Source organism: Oreochromis niloticus, linkage group LG7 (genome assembly GCF_001858045.2).
Source record: "Oreochromis niloticus isolate F11D_XX linkage group LG7, O_niloticus_UMD_NMBU, whole genome shotgun sequence".
NCBI lineage: Eukaryota > Metazoa > Chordata > Actinopteri > Cichliformes > Cichlidae > Oreochromis > Oreochromis niloticus.
This window is the reverse complement of record NC_031972.2, coordinates 39,447,003-39,466,957: the sequence shown is the minus strand read 5'-3', so window position 1 is coordinate 39,466,957 and position 19,955 is coordinate 39,447,003. Positions and strand designations below refer to the sequence as shown.

The 19,955-nt window shown below is 38.2% G+C and overlaps 1 protein-coding gene across 1 annotated transcript in view; it reads left to right on the top strand.

Annotated features, from left to right (window-relative positions):
• carmil2 (capping protein regulator and myosin 1 linker 2) overlaps positions 1-19,955 on the top strand; it is a 60,878-nt gene that overhangs the window by 23,876 nt on the left and 17,047 nt on the right. Inside the window, exons 29-32 of the mRNA XM_005454245.4 lie at positions 346-435; positions 538-604; positions 4,660-5,192; positions 17,026-17,129. Of these exons, the coding sequence (XP_005454302.3) occupies positions 346-435; positions 538-604; positions 4,660-5,192; positions 17,026-17,129 (794 nt within the window). The remainder of the gene's footprint in view (positions 1-345; positions 436-537; positions 605-4,659; positions 5,193-17,025; positions 17,130-19,955) is intronic.

Genomic DNA, 19,955 nt, shown 5'->3' with positions numbered 1-19,955 from the left:
TTTTACACTTTATTTCCCAGTATTATTATTCATATACATCAATCACAATATTACAAGCCATCAGTGAAACCTTTGGCACTAAGGAACAATTCAACATTTTTGTAAAATGCTTGCTGTCTTATAAGAGTGAAAGGTTAATATAAAAAACTTTCTTTACAGAGTTTAGAAATTTCACACAATACACCTAATTCAGTGCTTAATCCTAATAGCACTCTATATGACATAAGTAGCAGCAATATAATTCATTTTATCTTCTATGGAATGCTTTAAGCATCGTACTGCGCTGTATGTAAATATCTTTGGTATATGCAATCATGGGGATAATTGTTTTCTTGTATTATTCAGGATTGTCTTATAAAAGAAAATACATGCAATACCCAGAGACTCAACATCCCAGAACTCAAAGTGGTTGAGAGTGACTTCCCAACTGATGACGTTAGTAACACACACCTATCTATCCATCCACTGTCTTTTTTTAATCTAATTGTTTAATTTTCCGATTTTTCCTAATATTTTATTATATTCTCTCCATCACAGTACAGTCCAGCAATTTGGAGAAATAGTTTTTACTCTAAGAGCCTGAGACCCGCCTGTTCAATTAAAAGTAAGTGAAAACTATTGTGTAATCCAGTCTCTGAATCTGGATTCTGCTCACTTCAACTCATTCAGTGTACATGTGGAGGTAACTGCAAGAACCATCAAAAGAATCTAAATCTAATTTAGTCATTTGTACTCACCTGTTTTAACTTCTATATTTGTCCAGTCACTCACTGTGTCTGCTGTTTCCAGACAGGTAGAGCAAAAACAGTTATTCTAACCACAATTCAAAATAAAATGAATTTTTTACAGTGTAAAAAAATCATATTAAATATAGATAAAAATAATTAGTGTCTTTAAATGATCTGGTTTTGCTCAAATCACAGTCTACTTTCTGTAATCTCATACAGTCTTCTTATATTCTGTTTCAATATAATCAAAATGTCTACTATCAATTATTGTCATATATAGAGAGCACTGTGCAAAAGTCTTGACTGCCCACTCATTTTATAACATTTCATTAGAAAAATAGGATATAGGTGCAGTGATTTATTGAAGCCTACATGGAAATACAATTTATGGGGGAAGAAAAGACAACAAGCTTGAAAGTCAGTTACTGGTATGATAGTTACCAGTATGAATTACTGGTATCACCTTTATTCTTCAACCCAGCCTGACCTCTGCAGCAGCTTTCTTGTAATTTCTTAAGTAGTCTTCAGGAATAGTTCTCTAAGCACCTTGAAGGACAAAGCTCTTCATTGGATGGTGGCTTCCTTTTGTTCCATTCTCTATCAAGATGATCGCACATTGCTTCAATAATGTTGAGGTCGGGGCTCTGGAGGCCCATCCATGACTGATGCTGTTCCACTGTGGGCTTCTTCTATCCAAGTATGGGTTTATTGCAGTGACAGTCTGTTTGGAATCATTGTTTTGTGGAAGTCACATCCCAATCTGATGCTTTACAGATAGTATTATCTACTTTCCAAGATTCCCAACACCAGAGTTTGATGCTCAAATGTAGCCCTAAACCCCGACCTCCTCCAAACATGCTGATGACTATTTGAAATAAAAATTTCCATTTGGATTCATCACTCCATAAGACCTGTTGCCACTGATTTTCATTGCAGTTCTTCCTTCCTCTGAAAATGGTTAGGTACAAAGACTGGACTGAAATTGAGTGAAAAAAAAAAACAGCCAATGTCCAAACTTTCAGAAAGCCTGGACAACCTGTGTTCAAACCACAAGCAAAATATAAAGACATTAGCAGAGTACTATATATACAGTGCCTGTTGATAAGCTCCTCAATGTGTGTAGCTTTGCTCTCGGGTCCTCCCAGTTTTCTTTATTTAGGTTCAAACCTCCTGCAGCTTCCTGCTGAAAAGCTACTCAAAGGGACAAAATCCTGAAGGCATGGGGCACTTCCCAGACTGCAAACAACAGAGGGTCTAAACAGCGATCCCAATTGCATCCGTCCTTGTGAATGGACTTACAAATCACAGACTTTAACATTTTATTCAGCGCGCCATCAACCTGCCAGTCTGAGGGTGGTAGACGCCGTTCCGAACAGAATGGGCAGTACTTCAGACTGACCATTAATGGTAATGGGCGCTTTCGGAATGGCCGGCTGGTTCAGGATACCCCATGGTTTGCCCAGAGTCAGTGTCAGACCACCTTGCATCACCACTAAGCCCAGCACAGACATTGCAATTCTTTACTGGTTATGAACGCACCCCTGCACACTTCCCCATTAATCTGCTAAACCCGGGCCAATCTGTTCCCAGAATTAAGAGGTGCGTCCACAGCCTTCAGTCTGTATGTTTTGCCCCTGTATTTAATTTCCACAGGCACTATAGGATATTTATGAGTGTCCCCATTTAAACACCTAATCTCCACACACTGCACGCCCCCAGGTGAACCAGGGTTTGGTGGACCAGAGTACACCATAGCTGGGCATGTACTGGCACACTGTAAGTCTCTCCTGGACTAAGGAAGGGTGCTAGAGGCCTGGTAACATGGAACACTTTTTGCACCTTCATCAGTGGGCACTCTCAGTGTCTCGGCCCCCGACACCTCCAGCACCCCCTCCATGGAGGTGCATCTAATTTATGTGATGATTACTTCCAAGCACTTTGCAACCTGTTCTCTATTGTGTGCCTTTTCACTTGTTTCTTATTTATTCCTGCTGTCTTACTATTTATATCTAATTCCTGCACAACTGGTCTGGAGCATCCACACTTTCATTGTACATGTACGATGACAATTAAGGGCTATTCAATTCTATTCTATTCTATTGTATTCTATTCTATGCTTTTCTGATGGTATCACGGCCATATTCTGTATAAGGGTAATCTGGTGACAAACTGCCCAGTGTTACATCTGAGCTCAGGTACATGTACCCTTCCATCATATCATGCTGTATTCTTCATGTATCCTGTGCCATGCTGAACTATTCTGTGGCAGACATGCAGCACTGTTTGGTTAATTGGAGCATAGCCTGTTTACTTTCACACCAGTGACTCTTACCACGGGAGAGATCAGATGGAGAGAAGATGGAGGAGAGGACGATTTGCATTCTTGAATTTATTTATCTATGCAGCAGGGACAACACATATTAAAATTGCTGCGTTTAAATAAAACCATAGAATGGTAATAACTGCTAATTTGCAGACCTTGTCCCTGGTTAGATTTTTAAGACACAACATAACATCAACCAATACAGATGCAAACTTTTAAGAACAACAGTTAAGAAGGACAGTAGACTCATTTCAGTTATCACAGATTTGCCTTTGTTTGAGTCATAATTTTTCCTTTGGATTAAAAACTATAAAATCAGTCAATGTTTTCATTTCTGGTGGTAGAATGCTCCAAATCTGTGGACCTTTAACTGTAAAAGAGGCCCGACCAAATCTTTTTTTACATTTAGGTGTTTTATAATTACCATTTTCAGTTCCTCTTGTTGGAAACTAAATGATGAGGGAAGAAAGTAGGAAACAGTGCGGTGAGTTAGGATATTTCAGCTCACATTGACACCATCCATTGTCCTGTAGCTTGATAGTTTTGAAAGTAATAAAATCTGACACACACAAAGATAAGAGAACATCCAGACGTCCACTGTCTGTGTGATTTTGTGAATGTCTCACATGCATAAGAAAGAAGGTATTTTTATACCCAAAAGTTATTCCTAAATTTACAATTCAAAGGACACTGAAATATTTACATTGTCCTTGGAGCTGAAAGATTTTATTTTGAATAAATTATTTGTTTTCCTTCATAGCAAGAGCTATGAACTCCATATATACATTAAGGTTAAAGCTGTATTAAGGTGTGGGATTCTGATTTTACTGTAATATACAGAAATTAACGCGGAATTCTTAGATTTTTCTCTGGAGTTCATAACTCTTGCGGGTTAGCGACCTACCAGCCAATCAGATAACAGTATTCCTTGTTGCTGTAGTAATTTTCCCCCCACCTTACTGTATATCAGTATGTTAGAAGCATTCACCTGTCAATATAGTCCATCACAGGATAATCATAAACCGTATTTCTTACCTGTTGGCTGGTGCCAGAATCATCCCGTGGAGGAGCGGTGGCCATCTTCAACCAAAATGCTCATTTTTAATTTTTAAGAAACACGTCGTGTCAATCATTAGTCTCCGCCCCGCCCCTCCCCCTTGATACACGCACACAACACAAAATCAGGGTCAAAAGTCTAAAAGTGAAAAAAATTACCTGTAAATGAAAAAAGGGTTTAAAACTGAAAAAATTAATTTGAAAAAGGCGAAAAATTAAAACTGCAAAAAAAAAAAAAAAAAAAATGCATGAAAGCAACCGATTTAAAATAAAATAATTCATTTTTTTTAACTTGTTTTTCATTTTTTAAGTAGCAAATGTTAGAATTTCAGTTTCAAATCACTTTTTCGACTGAATAAAACTTTTGAGTGTTTTTTTGTTGGTTTTTCTTAATGCTTTCCTGCCTGTCCTAGATATTCCCATGCACACACAGTACATTCCACCAAATGCTTGTTTGTTTCATGTACTGGGGACCCAGTCTTTTTAGCCTTTTCTCTTTCATCATCTCATTTTGAATGTCGGTTTTCATCACTTGCTTTATTTCATTCTCAGGTCTCCTGGATGCAGACTGGGAGCAGCAGATCAGGGACAGAGGAGCAGAGAGAGAGTGGGGAGGAGGTGCTGGAGAAAAAGACGGAGGAGGAAGGTGTGGCCTGCCTTGGTTACCAACAGCAACATCACTGTCACTCACAGCCTCAAGCCCCACCCTTTCCCCTTCTACTTCCCCGTCCCCTCCCCCCAGGACAGAGGGGAGTAGGCGGAGGGAGGGGGAGGTGGTAGCAGCGGATGCTGCAGAAGCAGTATCAGGAGCGAGAGGAGCATCGTTTATTCCTCTTCCCAGTCTCCCCCTCTTTTACTCCTCCGCTCAAGCTCCAACGGAGGAGGCAGCTGGCTGCGGAGGCTTACACAGGCGAGAGGCTCCCTTCCCTGGCTGCTGCCCCAGCCCAGGCCCCTTCCCCAGATCTGGATACACTGTTTCTCCCATGGAGCCTCTACCCACCCAGGGACAGACTCTAAGGCACTACACTGCCTCCCGACCAAGGCCACGACGCACACATACGCAACCCCCTTCCTCCAGGCCTCAGGTAAGAACACACATGCCAAAGACAGCGCACACGAACACGCACGCACACACATACTGTGAGGATGCATACAGAGCCATACATATAGAAGAATTTCAATGCAGAACTTACCCTTTTTTATTTACACATAGGCTGTGTACAGTGCATGGGCTTTATGAGGGCCTAGAATGTATGGTCATAAAATACAGCCACAGTAGAAAATAACCGTAACAGGATGCAGGAGCAAAAAGGTGAGAATTATCAGGAGGATAGAGAGAAGGAGGGGGAATCTGTCTATCTATGTAGCTAGCTATCTGTCTGTCTATCTGTCTGTCTGTCTAGCGCTTATGCTTGTAATTTCTGTCCTGGTGTAGTAATAATGGTAGCCATCTTTATCTTTGCATTCTCTCCCCCCACGTAGTTGTGCACAGTGTGTGTGGTGGAACAGGCACATACGTTTTGGGAGTGGTGTTCCCTGGGTTGTTCCCAATGCTCTCTCTCTCTCTCTCTCTCTCTGTCACTCGGTGTGTGTGTGTGTCTTGGGAATGCTTTCACAAAGTCAATTATTCATGTTTTCACATTAGTGGGGGTCTCTTTCTCTGTGCTGTTACTAAGTGCAAAGAAAAAAGGGGATTCTCTTCATCTGGTGTGACCTTATTTGTATGAATTGTGTCTTCTTCCTTTTTTTTTTCTTTACTTTATACGAAGCTGCACACAGGCTGTTTTGTAGATATCATTGTAAAATGGTGATTTTTTTTACAGTATTATTGGTTCTGTAAAGCCATTTTTACTCATGCATTGCAGCTCTGAACAATGTTAGAGATTCCAAGGAGAAAAAAATGTAATTGGTCCAACACGTGTGGATTGGACATCTCCAGCAATCTAGTGTGCCAGGTCCCAGAGTACAAGTCAATGTGATAGCTAGTTAAAAGTCTGATTAATTGACAGCTTATTTCAACAGATGCTGGCAGAACTACTAGTCATTACTGGTATCGGCTTACCAGCTTTAGTAATTCTAAAACTGACTTAAGTGGCTTGAACACGATGCGATATTTTCTAATTGAAAAGCAAGAATAAAAGGTTTCTGTAGTTATGTCCATTATGTGGTTACTGGGCACTGTTTTCAATCACGTGGATGCCATGTTTGTTAGTTATTTTGGTAGCTTGGACTCTTGATGAGTCAGTCATCTATAGTAGTTAGTCATTTGCAGGAAAATGTTATAGCAAACATCACAAATTCACTGGATCTGTTTTTAATCACTCGAATGTCTTCTAGTTTTTCAAAATGGGATTGCTCTTGTATTTTCTTAAGAATAAACAACAGAATTGCATTTTATGCATTTTCAATAATTAATCTGTTATTTATTTAGTACCAATTCCCACCTTGACAAAAGTGCCATCACAGAAAATTTAACATAGTACGGTCAAGACAACAGCATGAAATCCAATGATGCTCTGTGAGGAAGCAGGTGGCAACTCGAGACAGGGCAGCTGCAGAGAGGATGAAGCACAAACTATGGCAGAGAGAATATATAAAGTTAGTGACATGCAGCAGTGTACACATGCATGAGGAGTGGATGATAAAAGAGTAGGGGAGAGATGCGCGGTGCATCTTGGGAGAGCTTTAGGTCTAACTGAGGGGTTACTGGAGGTATCCCTGTTCTTTATCAGAAATTTCCAAACCGAGGTCGTCTGTCTCCCAAACCAAACGGAGGCTTTGGGAAACAAACAGTGGAAAGGAAGGAAAGGAAAGGAAGGAGGAAATCTGAAGGCCCTATCTCCTTTTCTACTTTTGCAAAGCTAGAAACAACAAACAAGGCTGCACTCTGAGAGCAAAGTGCTCTGTTGGGATAATGTGGTACTATGAGCTCTTTAATGTATGATGGAGCTTGGTCATTAAGAGCTTAGTATGTGAGGAGAAGGATTTTGAATTCTTATTTTTACAGGAAGCTAATGTAGACTGTGACGTGTTCTGTTAGTACTCTCTCTGCAGCATTTTAGATGCTTTGGATGGTCTCTGTTCAGAGATGTATCACTCTAAAAACTAAAACTGACATTTACTTAAAATTTTTTGAGGCAACACTTTTACACTTAAAAATATTGAGTAGATTGGAAACCAGTCAAATCTGTTCAATATACTTGATCAGTTGAATAACTACAGCTTAAAGATATTAAGTTGAAATGAATAATTGTAGTTGTTACACAAACATGAAAAAATTGAGTAAATAACTCTGACATGCTTGGTCAATGTAACTGAAATATAGATGGTCAGTTAATACAAAATTTTGTTCCATTTACTTAATATGACCATCACCAGTAGGTGACCGTCCGATTACAAGACGAACTGCCAACTCTTGAGCCACAATCACCCCCCTAACATTCAAATATGAATGTTATTGTATTTCCCTGGTAGTCTAAGTCTAAAAAAACCAAACAAACTAATATGGAGTTGTGTGTTTCATAATACATGTATGAAAAATGACCACATGTTAAACATTTTTCCAAATGAAAATTTAATTTTCATAAACATGGCAATAACTCGAAATAAACAAGCACTAAAAAGACAAGAGCCTTTTCCCTTTTAGCTCAAAGCCTTACACGCTTGAAGGATAAATGGCAAACCAGGAGAGCAAACACAAAAGCTCAGAGTATTTAAAAAACAAAATGAACAAAACAATGAAAAAGGCTCATGGTACTCAATTACTCGACGTTATCGTGTTTTACTTACACTTTTCAGTTGTAGTTGCTGACAACAACTAATATCTATTTGAATAATTAATGATTTTAGTACAAGATTCTGATGAGTATAGATACCTATTTCTCAAATATTTTGATTCAATTTTAAACAAAAGTATTAAGTACATGCAAAGAAGGTATTCTGTGAACCACATACTGAATTTTTTGTCTGAGATAAATGTAAATAAATACCTTTAATTTAACGCAAACACATACGTTAACATTATAGACATTTATTTCAACTTATCAAACTCAAATAATTACTAAAAGGATATTCATAGATTTGATCAGGCTCATCTAACTTATATTTATAGTGATATTTACTAAGCCTCTGAATTATTTTTTAGAGTGCATCCTAATTATAAAAATTAAATAATTCAGCCTAAAAACACAAAGTATTTTTAGCATCATTCTGTGACAGAATACTTCTTATTTTGACAATATTGCTGTTGACAGATGGTAGTCCTGGAGGCAGTCCTTTATGTCTGAGTAAGTGAAGACATATTCTGGTGAAAAAAACCCCAAAACTGTATACTTCCCCAGAGTAGTGCTGGATGCCCGGGTGATGCCATACAAAATAAAATATATTCTCATTGTGGCCCCGTTTGGGTCATTTTTTTTGTTTTAGTCTTAATTCACACATCAAAAATTAAAGGTCACCAAAATATTGTGATCAGATGGCTCAAAATGGTGTTAAAGCTGAAAGTTTTTAAACTTTTCCCTCCAACCAGGCTGAACCAATTTAATCAGGTACTGTAAAAAAAAAAAAAAAAAAACTACAGTAATGCTACAAAGTAAGTCTTGATTTTTTGTCTCAGTCCAGTCACAATGAGAACAGTTAGGGCAGCCAGTGTGTCAAAAACATTATGTCCAGATCTGAGAGTGTTTTGTGTTGTTGTTGTTCACTGTCCATATAACTCTCCCCATTTCTTTTGTTTATTAGTCAGATTTTTATAGTCATTTTTTAATAGTAATATAATTAATATATATATGTATATATATATATATATATATATATATATATATATATATATATATATATAAACTAGCAGTTAAGTCCATTTTGTAAGTTATTCTATTCTAAGTCAGTCAAAATATTTTGTCTTCCAAGATGGGCTCTTTACAATCTCTATCTATCTCTTTGGAATTGATTTTACCCAGTGACTGTCAGCAAGCTTGAGCAGCCATTTGTCAATCAATTAGGGAACAAGCATTTTTCCCTAGTGACCGCAGGTTGCCAGGGAGTCACCAGCCAGTCTCTAGGCCTGTGGAACTGAGGCCTAAGGTTTTGTATTTGAGGGGCCTCTCTGCTGTTGATGCTAACATCATTCCCAGAATGCAATGCTATCCACAGTATATTGCAGTATTTTATAGAAAAGAGTAAATATTGCCCAGTACACACTGTTTACTGTAATATCAGTATAATTTTAATGGGAAACGATGTGCTGCTATTCGGTTTGACTGTTTTCTTACAGAAATTTGTTTTCTGTATTCTGTCAGACAGTTTTTGTAGAATTGTCATCTTGAGCCTGTGGGGATAGGCTTGGCTATTTACAGATACAGGACATGCATTTGATATTATATTGTCTTTCTTGCCTTTGACAAATTTTATATTTGTGGCAGCACGTATAGTAAAGTATTTTTATTTTAGGATTATGATTTTGATACACCATCTGTCTCAGAATACTGAACTGATGCTGTTAGTAAAAAAAGCTATTTTTGTTGCATAACAAAATCTCTTTGTGCAGCTAAAAGCATCTGTCTTACACAGGTTCTCAATATCATCATGCTCAAGTGATTCAGCATAAAACACTTATTAAACCATGAAGAAGTGACACAGTTCCAAAATCTATTCAGGAGCCATAATGAGGTCCTGTCCATTATACCCACTATTGACAGCATCATTGCTGCTTACACCCTAGATCCCCATCATCCATGATGGCGCCTGAGGTCAGTCCTTGAAGGCAAATAACTGGGGGTTAATACCAAGTCCTACCAGGTTTTACTACCAATGTCCTACTAGTTTGTTTGTCTTGGAGACAAATTGTATCAATGCAAGTACTGTCTCCATAACAATGGGTGTTATTAAGTTATTTTTATGAAGATAATTGTTTTCAAGTAAGTATGATAACAGATGGCTAGGACACAAGGCATAGAAGGATCTGGCACATGGAAAACCTCCCACTGTACTGTATATAGGTAGCAGAGAGGTAGAAGCATGCCAGTTGATCCAGAAATGTCACAACGCGGCCATAGGCCGATAGCAAAACTGGACTCAAACGCAGAGAACCACAGCAGAGATGGCAAGAATTGTTTACAGTGTTTATTGAAAAAGCAGAGACTAGTACGTGGCAAAGTGAGACATGGATTAGACAGGAGCATGGCGTGGGTGGCGTGGGTCAATAAGGAAAAACTGGAAATTTACAGGATCAACTGAAGCAAAACGGGCACGTCTGAGAAAAGAGGAGAACTGGGTTAGGATGATGGTGGAGTGAAGGACGCTTGGAGAAGGTGAGTTTTACTGGTATAGCTTACTTGTAGCCAGGGTGGAGTTTGGCTTTGAGGGAGAGGCGGTGAGGATCCAGTTGAGTAATGGTAAAGGCTGGCTGACCTGAGTTCCACTGCATTCGAGATGGTGAGACATGGAAGAACTGGAGCTGAAGGAAACTGGCGTGGAAGGTCCAGGTGAACTGTGGCACAGGAAAACAAGGTAAACGAAAAACAAGAGACGAGCATGGAACTTGGAGCAGATTACCAACTTGAGGTAGTTGACGAAGTGGCGGTGAAGGAGAGTCTGCGTGGAGCTTAAATCCTCAACCTGAGGACCAGCTCCAGGTGTGCGGGACTACAGGAGAGATGATGGCTCCGTCCAGGGGTGGAGACCAAGGAAACTCAGAAGACTGATGGAATTTTCCAGCCAATCCCCCGGATCATGACAGGGAAGGTGGCAAAGTGATTTAGGACAAGAGTGGTAATGATAAATGATAATACAGATTTTTTGGAAAATCTGTATTATCATATTATTATTGTCAGGTGCATATTATCCACTGAAATGCACCTATCAAATAAAGCAAGGAGGGAATTTGGAGGTAAAAAAGAGCCCACTCGAGAGGTTTGGAATAAACTGTGTGTAAAAGAGAGCGAGAGAGAAAGAGCTTTTGTGGCAGTGTACCATGAGAGTACCATGCTAGCAGGGAGTACAATGAGACAGGTGGCTTAAAAGAAGTGGCAACAAATGAAAGAAAGGATCATTATTTTTCTCCGGCTGATAAGAAAAAATGTATAGAGATAAATACAACTTTTGCCCAGGAAAACCTTCCTTTGTACTGGCTTTGGAACGCTTATATATTATTCCAGGCATAATTGTAGGCTCACAATTTCGAATTAGTTTGTAGTTTGGGCATCGTTTGGTGAATACAGCTACCACGTTGACAACTCAACCTTTTTCTACTTAACCTTAATCATTTTTGAAATTCAGTCCGTAAAATGTGTCCATTGTTGAGTGTGGGTGAGAGTTGCTGTGTGAATGTATGTGAGAATAGGTTAATGGGATGTAGTTGGAAACGCACTTTGAGTGCTCAGTAGGATTAGAAGCATGAAATATAAGTACGAGTCCATTTATTTATGCACAGACTTCTCCATAATCTCTATTTCCACACATATTTATCACTAAGAGACTCACATGAACAGTTTTGCTCTAGAGAATATGGCACGAAAATGGCTTTGCTGTTGTTTACGATGACTGTTGTTACTATGTCGGTGCAGTGTTGGGAAGCATAAGGGCTGTAAGGGCAACCTACTTTGACCTCACTTTAAAATTTTATATAAATAATAAACTATGATGAAGTGGTGTACATTCATGCGGTCACAGTTTCACAGATAAACTTTGTCCACCAGAGAGAGGTTATAGACAAACATACCCAAGACACAACCACTTAAACTAAAGACAGTTCTGCAAAAGAAAGTCCTAATAGATTAAATTTTTCTAATAGTTTATAGATTTAATTATTAAATCTATATACTGGGACACCATTATAGGGTGCACAACAACCTATGTTTAACCATATGTACATGGTGCACTCTTAGACAAATGTAATCACAATTACAAAGTGCAAACAATACAAGTTTTAAACAGTATAATGTACATAGAAGAAGATAAGTTTTATAAATGGGTATAAGTGAGTTAGTGAACTCACCACATCTTACCTTATAAACGACTTTGAATGCTGTGTTATCAAGGACTTAGTTCTTGCCTGGTATTGCTCTTAGTTAACACACAGATGCTCTTTCTTTGCTCCTGACTGATAGCTCCATATTCAATATCCTTAGTCCAGTATAGCCACTATCCCTCATCTACACATGTCCAGTCCATCTCAGCTGTGCCTTTGTCTCCAAATTGCTCAACCTGAGCTGTCCTTCTGATGTACTCATTTGTAATCCCGTCTCTCCTGGTCACTCCCAATGAATACTTAAGCATCTTCACCTCTGCCACCTCCAGATATGCCTGCTGTCTTTTTGTTAGTGCCACTGTCTCCAAGCAATATATCATAGCATGTGAACATTACCTTTCACTCTTGCTGCTATCTTTCTCTCACAGATCACCCCTGACACTTGTCTCCGCTCACGCTACCCTGCCTGCACTCTCCTCTTCACTTCTCCTGTCCACTGTCCGTTGCTTGTCCACTTGTTTAAACTCATTCACCTTCACTACCTTCATCACTCCTACTACTTGCATCTTCACGTGGAAAGCTGACCTCCGGTGATAGGATTACAGCTAAAAAGTAGCCCAAGGTGTTGCAAAAGTTAAAAAACAATCATTTCTTAGGTCAGATGATCCTAGCTGTTCCTAGTTAACTGTTCCTCATTACAATAGGAAAGTGGACATTATCTGTTTGAGCCTCACAGCTGTGTAGAGGAAGGGAAGTTAGCAAACTCAGCTTTAAAAAAAACAACAGTTTTTATTTCCACTCTGTTTCTTTATTTTCCCCGTAAATAGGGTCAAGGTCACACCAAATGCCAAAATCAGTAAAAACCACAAATTTTTATAGATTGTCTTCAAACTTCTCAACAATGCCCTTTGGGGGACACGAGTACCCAGGTTGGTTGATCATTTGACTTTCATCTTCATTGTTAATGCCCAAAGTCAAAGTTGTCCTTCAAAAACCATATTGAGTAATATATCATATGAAAGAGCATGACGAGAGCTGTATTACACACTTTTTATTTTTTCAATGCGACTCCCTACGACATCACAATAATGCCATAAATTTCGACAAAATCACACATTCAACTTCACCTACGATGAGGGAGTACGCGACAACGAACAGAGCGAGATGTAGACTGTATATACACAGAAGGTTATTTAAGGATAATGGACACACCTGGGGAACACAGCTGAACAGAATTATAATTAGAAAAACTGAACATCACACACATGAGACAAGAGACTATCAATATAAAACAAGAAGTAACACACAATGAGACTCAGTTTAAGACATGAACTTGACACTGAGACATGGAGACGTGACTGACTGGACAAAGGGACGGAACAGAGGGATGAACATGGAAACAGGAAGGGAAAGAACACAGGGACAGGACTACAGACGTATTAATTTGACCAGACAGGGAACATAGACAGAGACAGAATACAGAGAGACATGACAGATATGGGGATATGACTGGAGACAGAAAGGATAATACAACATGAGGGCACTCACATAATAATATCAAGAAATCAAAATTAGAAATAGAAATAATGAAAACTCAGAGGTGCTGGGACAAACAGAGCTCAAGATTAACTAATACAGAAAACTAATGAAAAACCCTTAATTTCAAAACAAAGAATCACAAGACAAGAACAAACTCAAAATACTGGGTCAAAGACCAAGACCCAGGACCATGACAGTATCTTAAAATCTCGAGTTTTTACAGCTTTACAGCCAGTTCTGCTCCACTCATATAGATAAAGATAATAAAATACACCATTTTAGTATGTAATGCTTCAAGGTCATAGGTTGAACATCATAAAACATTAAAGTTTTGTTATATCCCTTTATCGTTGGAGAGAGTTGGACTCTCTAAGTGCTCTTGGTGTCTTCTGTATTTATTTGTATTGTGGACTAATTTATTTTAATTTGACTTATTTATCTTACTTGCCATAGTGTTTATACCTATTGTCCAAATTTTATGCCATTTTTTAAATTATGTTTACTTTTCTTTTTGATTCTGAACTATTTTATTATGCTCTGTAAAGCACATTATACCGTGGTGTGAAAAGTGTTTGTCACACTTAAATGTTTCAGATCATCAAAGAAATGTAAATATTAGACAAAGTTAACATAAGGAAACACAAAACGCAGTTTCTAAATGAAGGTGAAATAGGACCTGCCTGACAAAGTGGAGTAGACCAAAAGATCCTCAAAAGTCAGACTTGATGCTGCGATTGAAGGAAATTCAGGAGCAAATGAAAACAAAGTAGTGGAGAGCTTTCAGTCATGAAAAGTTTATAAAACCATTTCTAAAGTTGTGGGACTCCAGCCAACCACAGTGAGAGCCATTATTTACAAATGGTGAAAGGAGGGTGCAAAGACAAATGAGCAGAAACTGGTTTACCATTACATGTCCATGCTCTTTTTGGGTGGGGGTGTGCCACCCCACGTTCTCCCTCTGGACACACCCCTGCACTGCATTAAGCTACTATTAGCCAAAATGCTACTTTTCAGCTTTGTTATTAGGCAGTGAATTATGCTTCGACTGTAACAGTGCAGCATGTAGCTCTAAAAAATATTTCATTGAAATCCAGCTGCTTTTCTGTTGTACTCTTGCAGCATAACTAATGGGAGTGTATTTTTTATAAGGTAATCCTTTGCTATGTGCTGCCACATGTGCAATGTACAGTAAGAACAATGTTAAATTAAATTTTCAATATGGAAGGGATTAGAAAAAGACTTTGTTTTAACACTGCTGCAATCCTACTATTCTAAGTATTGTTTTTCTGCAGAGTGGGCTTGACCCAGTTAGAATTTGAGCTGTCCTGAAGTGCAGCTTGTTATTGCACAGTTCACAGCAAATGTAAGAACGGTCTATTTCAAAACTCAACACAATAGCTGAAATGTGTGGAGTGAATAGTCATGTTAGATTACAATAGGAATGCACAGTGATTCCATAGTTGTATTTTAATCAAGACTACATGAACTGTATCAAAGTTAGAATATGTGGGAAATTAAAAGAATGCATTTCAAGACTGTTAAATAGGATGGGGAACTTACAGCAGTGTGCTAATTTACTGAATGTTTCTTTAAGACACAGTACTTTCATTTCATACAACATGGTAGGATTTAACTTTATAATCCTTATAACAATATTACAGTAAGAATATCAAAGTAGGAGGAACAGAAGCTCTTTGCAGCAAAATTATACTCTTTTACTTGAATGACCAGGTAAGAAATGAATGGAGAGTTAAAAGGTGAATAAAAAAGAAAGAAGGGACTAGGACATGATACGAATTCAGGGACCTACACACAGGAAAAGAAAAGTAGCAATACGGGACGTAGAATTGACATGTCAATGAAATTTAGTGACTAATAGCAATGACAAAGGAGTCCGGTTGGTACTGAGTTTAATTTAACTCAATTTTGAGGCAATTTTTTGATACGACTTCTATCAGAGAGAAGAAAAACATTGATTGACATATGACAGTGTGGTAAATACAGTACATGGTACTACATGACAATGCACAATGAACAAATCTCTAACATGTGGCTCACAATGAACAGCATTTCTCAGTCTGGCTCCATCATACTCCAGATAAATTCACATCACCCTTTAGCAAGACTTTGAAACAAACAGGTGATGATCTGATTGGTTTATGGGATCAGAAAACTGAAGATTTAAAAAAAATAATTTAAAGAGTAGAATAGCTCTTGATTGTCAAACTGTATGTACAGTGAAATTGTGGAAATTGGGCAGTGTTTCCAGGATTTCAACAATACCGGGTTGATGCGTGAGTAAACAGAACAAGTATTTAATACGCTGCCCTCGAATTGGCGCCTATCAGATATTACAGTGATAAGAGCTCTTGATCTTAGCCAAAAGGCTGACAACTGAAAAAAGCTGCAAAATTACACAAAAGGAAATACATTCGATTTTTATTGTTTCTAGTGTTTGTTTGTTTGGGGTTCTTTTTGTCATTTAATTCAAAATGTAAGCTTTTATATAGTCTATATTAATTCCACAGAAAGTCAGCACCGTTGACAGATGGCAAGCCCTGCTGGAAATCAGTATGTCCATAAAGCTTGTCAGCAGATGGGAGCATGAAGTGGTCTAAATATCCTGGTAGATAGCTGTGTTGATTTTGGATATAAAAACAGTATTGACCAACCACCACCAACACCAGCAGACAACATGGCACTCCAAATCATCGTAGGCTTTGGAAATGTTACACTGAACTTAAAACATCTTGGATTCTTTGCCTCTCCACTCTTATTCCACACTCTAGCAGCTTGATTTCTAAGTCAACCCCAGGTAAAGATGCTTCTCATGTTGCCTATGGTTCAGGAGTGGCCTGATACTTGGACAGCAGCCTCAGTCCACTACTTGTGAAGCTCTCCCACACACACTCACATCAATACTAATGTTCAATTTAGAATCACAACCCAGTGACCCACAGTCCAGTGTCACGCAGGCCTGTCCTGCATATTACTGGACTGTAAGAGAAACTTAGAGTATCCAGAGGGTTTCCAGGGAAGTGATGACATGCAAACTGCACAGAGGAATGCCCCAGCCAACATGAAGGTTTGAACCAAGAGGCAACTAACAAGTACACCACCATGTCCACCATGAACTAGAAAACAGCAGAACATTCAGTCAGTCTTTTTTTTTTAATTAACCCATCACCAAATGCTTAAAAGGTCTCAGGACAGAGATATGTTTTAGTTGGCTATACTTTTCTGACAATTTGATTTGATTTGATTTGAATTTGTATTTGGTGTAAGGTACCAATCAATGCTGGCATGGTTTGCAGTATTAAATTGGTGTGTATGAGACAGGAGAAGGAAAATGCAAGCACAGCTACACACAATGCATGGTTTGCATACTGTACATTATATTGTATTTCTTACAGGAGGCGGTGTCAAAGGTGGAGAATGAAGCTAGTGAGGAGATGGGCAGAGTGGATGAAGGAGTGGAGGAGTTCTTCACCAAAAAAATCATCCCTGACTATGCACTGTGAGTTGACCTAACACACACACACACACACGCAGAAGAAATGTATTACTCTTCACGAATTATTAACTTGAACTTAAATTTGAACCACTTAATTTTCAGCAGTATATCGTATACTGTCAAGTAGTTGAAATTTACTATTGCTGAAATATCTGTTTAAATTCTGTTTTACGGTCAACAATGTTAATTTGGCTATTACCAAAATGCAGTGTTCAGCTGGAATTATGATGATGATGATGATCAGGATAAATGAGTAGAGATCAAAGAAAGTCAAGTGAGCACCAGATGAAATACACAATTATGCTACAAGATTTTTAACAAACTGCAATTTAGTAATTCCTCGAGCCAAAACTAAATTTTTGAAACACTCTGTTATATTCAGATCATCTTTTAAGTGGAACAAACTGATTTATGCAATTAGAGAAATAGCTACTATTCGTAATAAAAAAAAAACATTTAAAAGCCCATTTACACAGGTTTGAATTATTGTAAATATTGTAAGACGGCAATGCTGTGACCTGTTTTTGATTCGTGTATTGTGCCTTAATGTTATTGATATTTGCATGCTGATATTTTTACAATTGTAAAACCTTACTGTGGATGCAAGAGCCAAATCATGTGGACATCTTTGCATCTACTTTATTGTGTAATGTTTTATTAGATTATACTTGATGACTTGGACCCCAGGAAGACTAGCAACCACTACTGTGGACGCCTATGGGGTTCCTTATATATAATTAAATACATAAATAAATACATAAATAAATTGACCTGAGTCAGATACAAACATACAACCATGCCTATACACACACAACTTTCCACACACACAATATTTGTACATGAAAAATACCAGACACCACATGTGATGACCTGAGGTGTACACACAGTTTTCTGGAGCTGAATGAAAGGATAAGGAGGAGATTAAATAAAGGTTATTATGACAACCTGAGGTTATTAGCTTTATGACAGTTTTCCTTATTGTGTTGTTTTTTCAGTCAGCAAATTTCAACAAGAAAATTAGTATTAAACAGACTGTAAACTGTATTCTCCAAATCTTTAAATTCTCTATATTGACATTCTAGGTCATTTATTCCTAAGTCATATAGCTGGCTGGTACAGATGATCAGTGACCCCATAAATGTTATAAGCTGCACCCTAACGGCTCTTTAGTCTGCATTAAGTGCTACTCCTTGAGCTTGGACTAATGTTGCCAACGTTGTTATTTTCCCTATTACTCACGCTAGGCACCCAATGCACACAGTGTTGTCATAACATCACAAAGTCGAATGTTTTTAAAGCTGTTTTCAGGACTATACCTTCCATGATCGCCTCCACTTCACAATATCATCAAACTATGTCTTTTGCAATTGTTTTGATTAGATAATTTGTATTTAAATTCTAGAGACATTAAGTGTGAGGACAACCTGTCAGAAAAGAAAAAAGAGGAAAAAACTCCCTTTGAATGCCAAGGCAGGGAACTATGGCTGTTTATTTTTCATCTGTTGATAATCTCAAACCTGACTCAGTAGAGATTTTGTTCTACTACAGAGATTACATATAATTACAATGTTGTAACACAGAAAATATTGATCTGACTCCCATACGAACACTGGCAGTAATGACAGAGGTCATAGTGTAAGCACACATGATTAGAATTCAATGACAGGCATCTCTGCCTTGGACCATTTTGATCCCTAGTTAAGCACATTTCATCCAACATCCATATTTTGATGACATTGTCTTAACCCAGTCATGAGGATTGTATCAGATCTCATTCAGATATATTTTTGTGAAATGAAACTCGTGTAACTGGCACCTGCAAAGACAAATATATGACCTAACAAAGTAAAACAGGAAGTAACTTTCTAAATATATTCTCAGAAACTTGACACAAAGGAACACTAAGGAGGCAAGGAAAACAAATCAATACAGTTCACTTTGATTACTATAGCATCAAATCCTAATAACAGTGGCCTCAAGGCGCTTTGTATTGTAAGGTAAAGACCCTACAATAATAAAGAGAAACCCCAGCAATCGGACGACCCCCTATGAGCAAGTACTTGTGGGAAGGAAAAACTCCCTTTTAACAGGAAGAAACCTCCAGCAGACCCAGGCTCAGAGAGGGCAACCATCTGGCATTACCAGATGAGGTTAGGGTTAAGGAAATGCTTGGCTCAAAAGCTCAAAAGATGGTTTTCAGGGAATACTGTTAAATGTTCTGTTCCCATACCATATGTCAGAACAAGATCTAGACTGTGATTAAAGTGGGGGTGGGTTTATTTTACATTTTGAGAGAATCAAATTAAGTCTAATAATGGATTAAATGTTGTGTTGAGGCTGTCATTTTTAGGTCTACTTGGATATTAAAATCACCCACAATAATTATTTTATAGATGAGCACTAAATGAGATAAAAAGTCTAAGAGATCAGATAGACCCACTGACTCTGAGTAAGGCCCAGGTGGACGATAGATAACAGCAAATAAGTTTTCCAGGTTTAAGTTATCCAGCTAGGGTTGATAAGGCTGAGCGTTGGTCTTTTAAATGAAATAAAACTTTCTGGGTCTTTGGTTGGTTAATAAGCTGGAGTGAAAGATTGCTTTCACACCGCCCCCTCGGCCTGTGCTTGGAGGTTTCTGATGGTTCGAATGACCTGGGGGGTGTAATCCACATTTCACTGTTTTACTTTTTGGTGCAGTTGTTGATAATATTGTTCTTTCTTTGTGATTTTTTAATGTTTTTTGCTCATTTTTGGTGGTCTGGGAGCAGACACAGTCTCTAAGGGGATGGAGTTTTGGAAAGGAAACAACACAATCAACTCAGATCATGA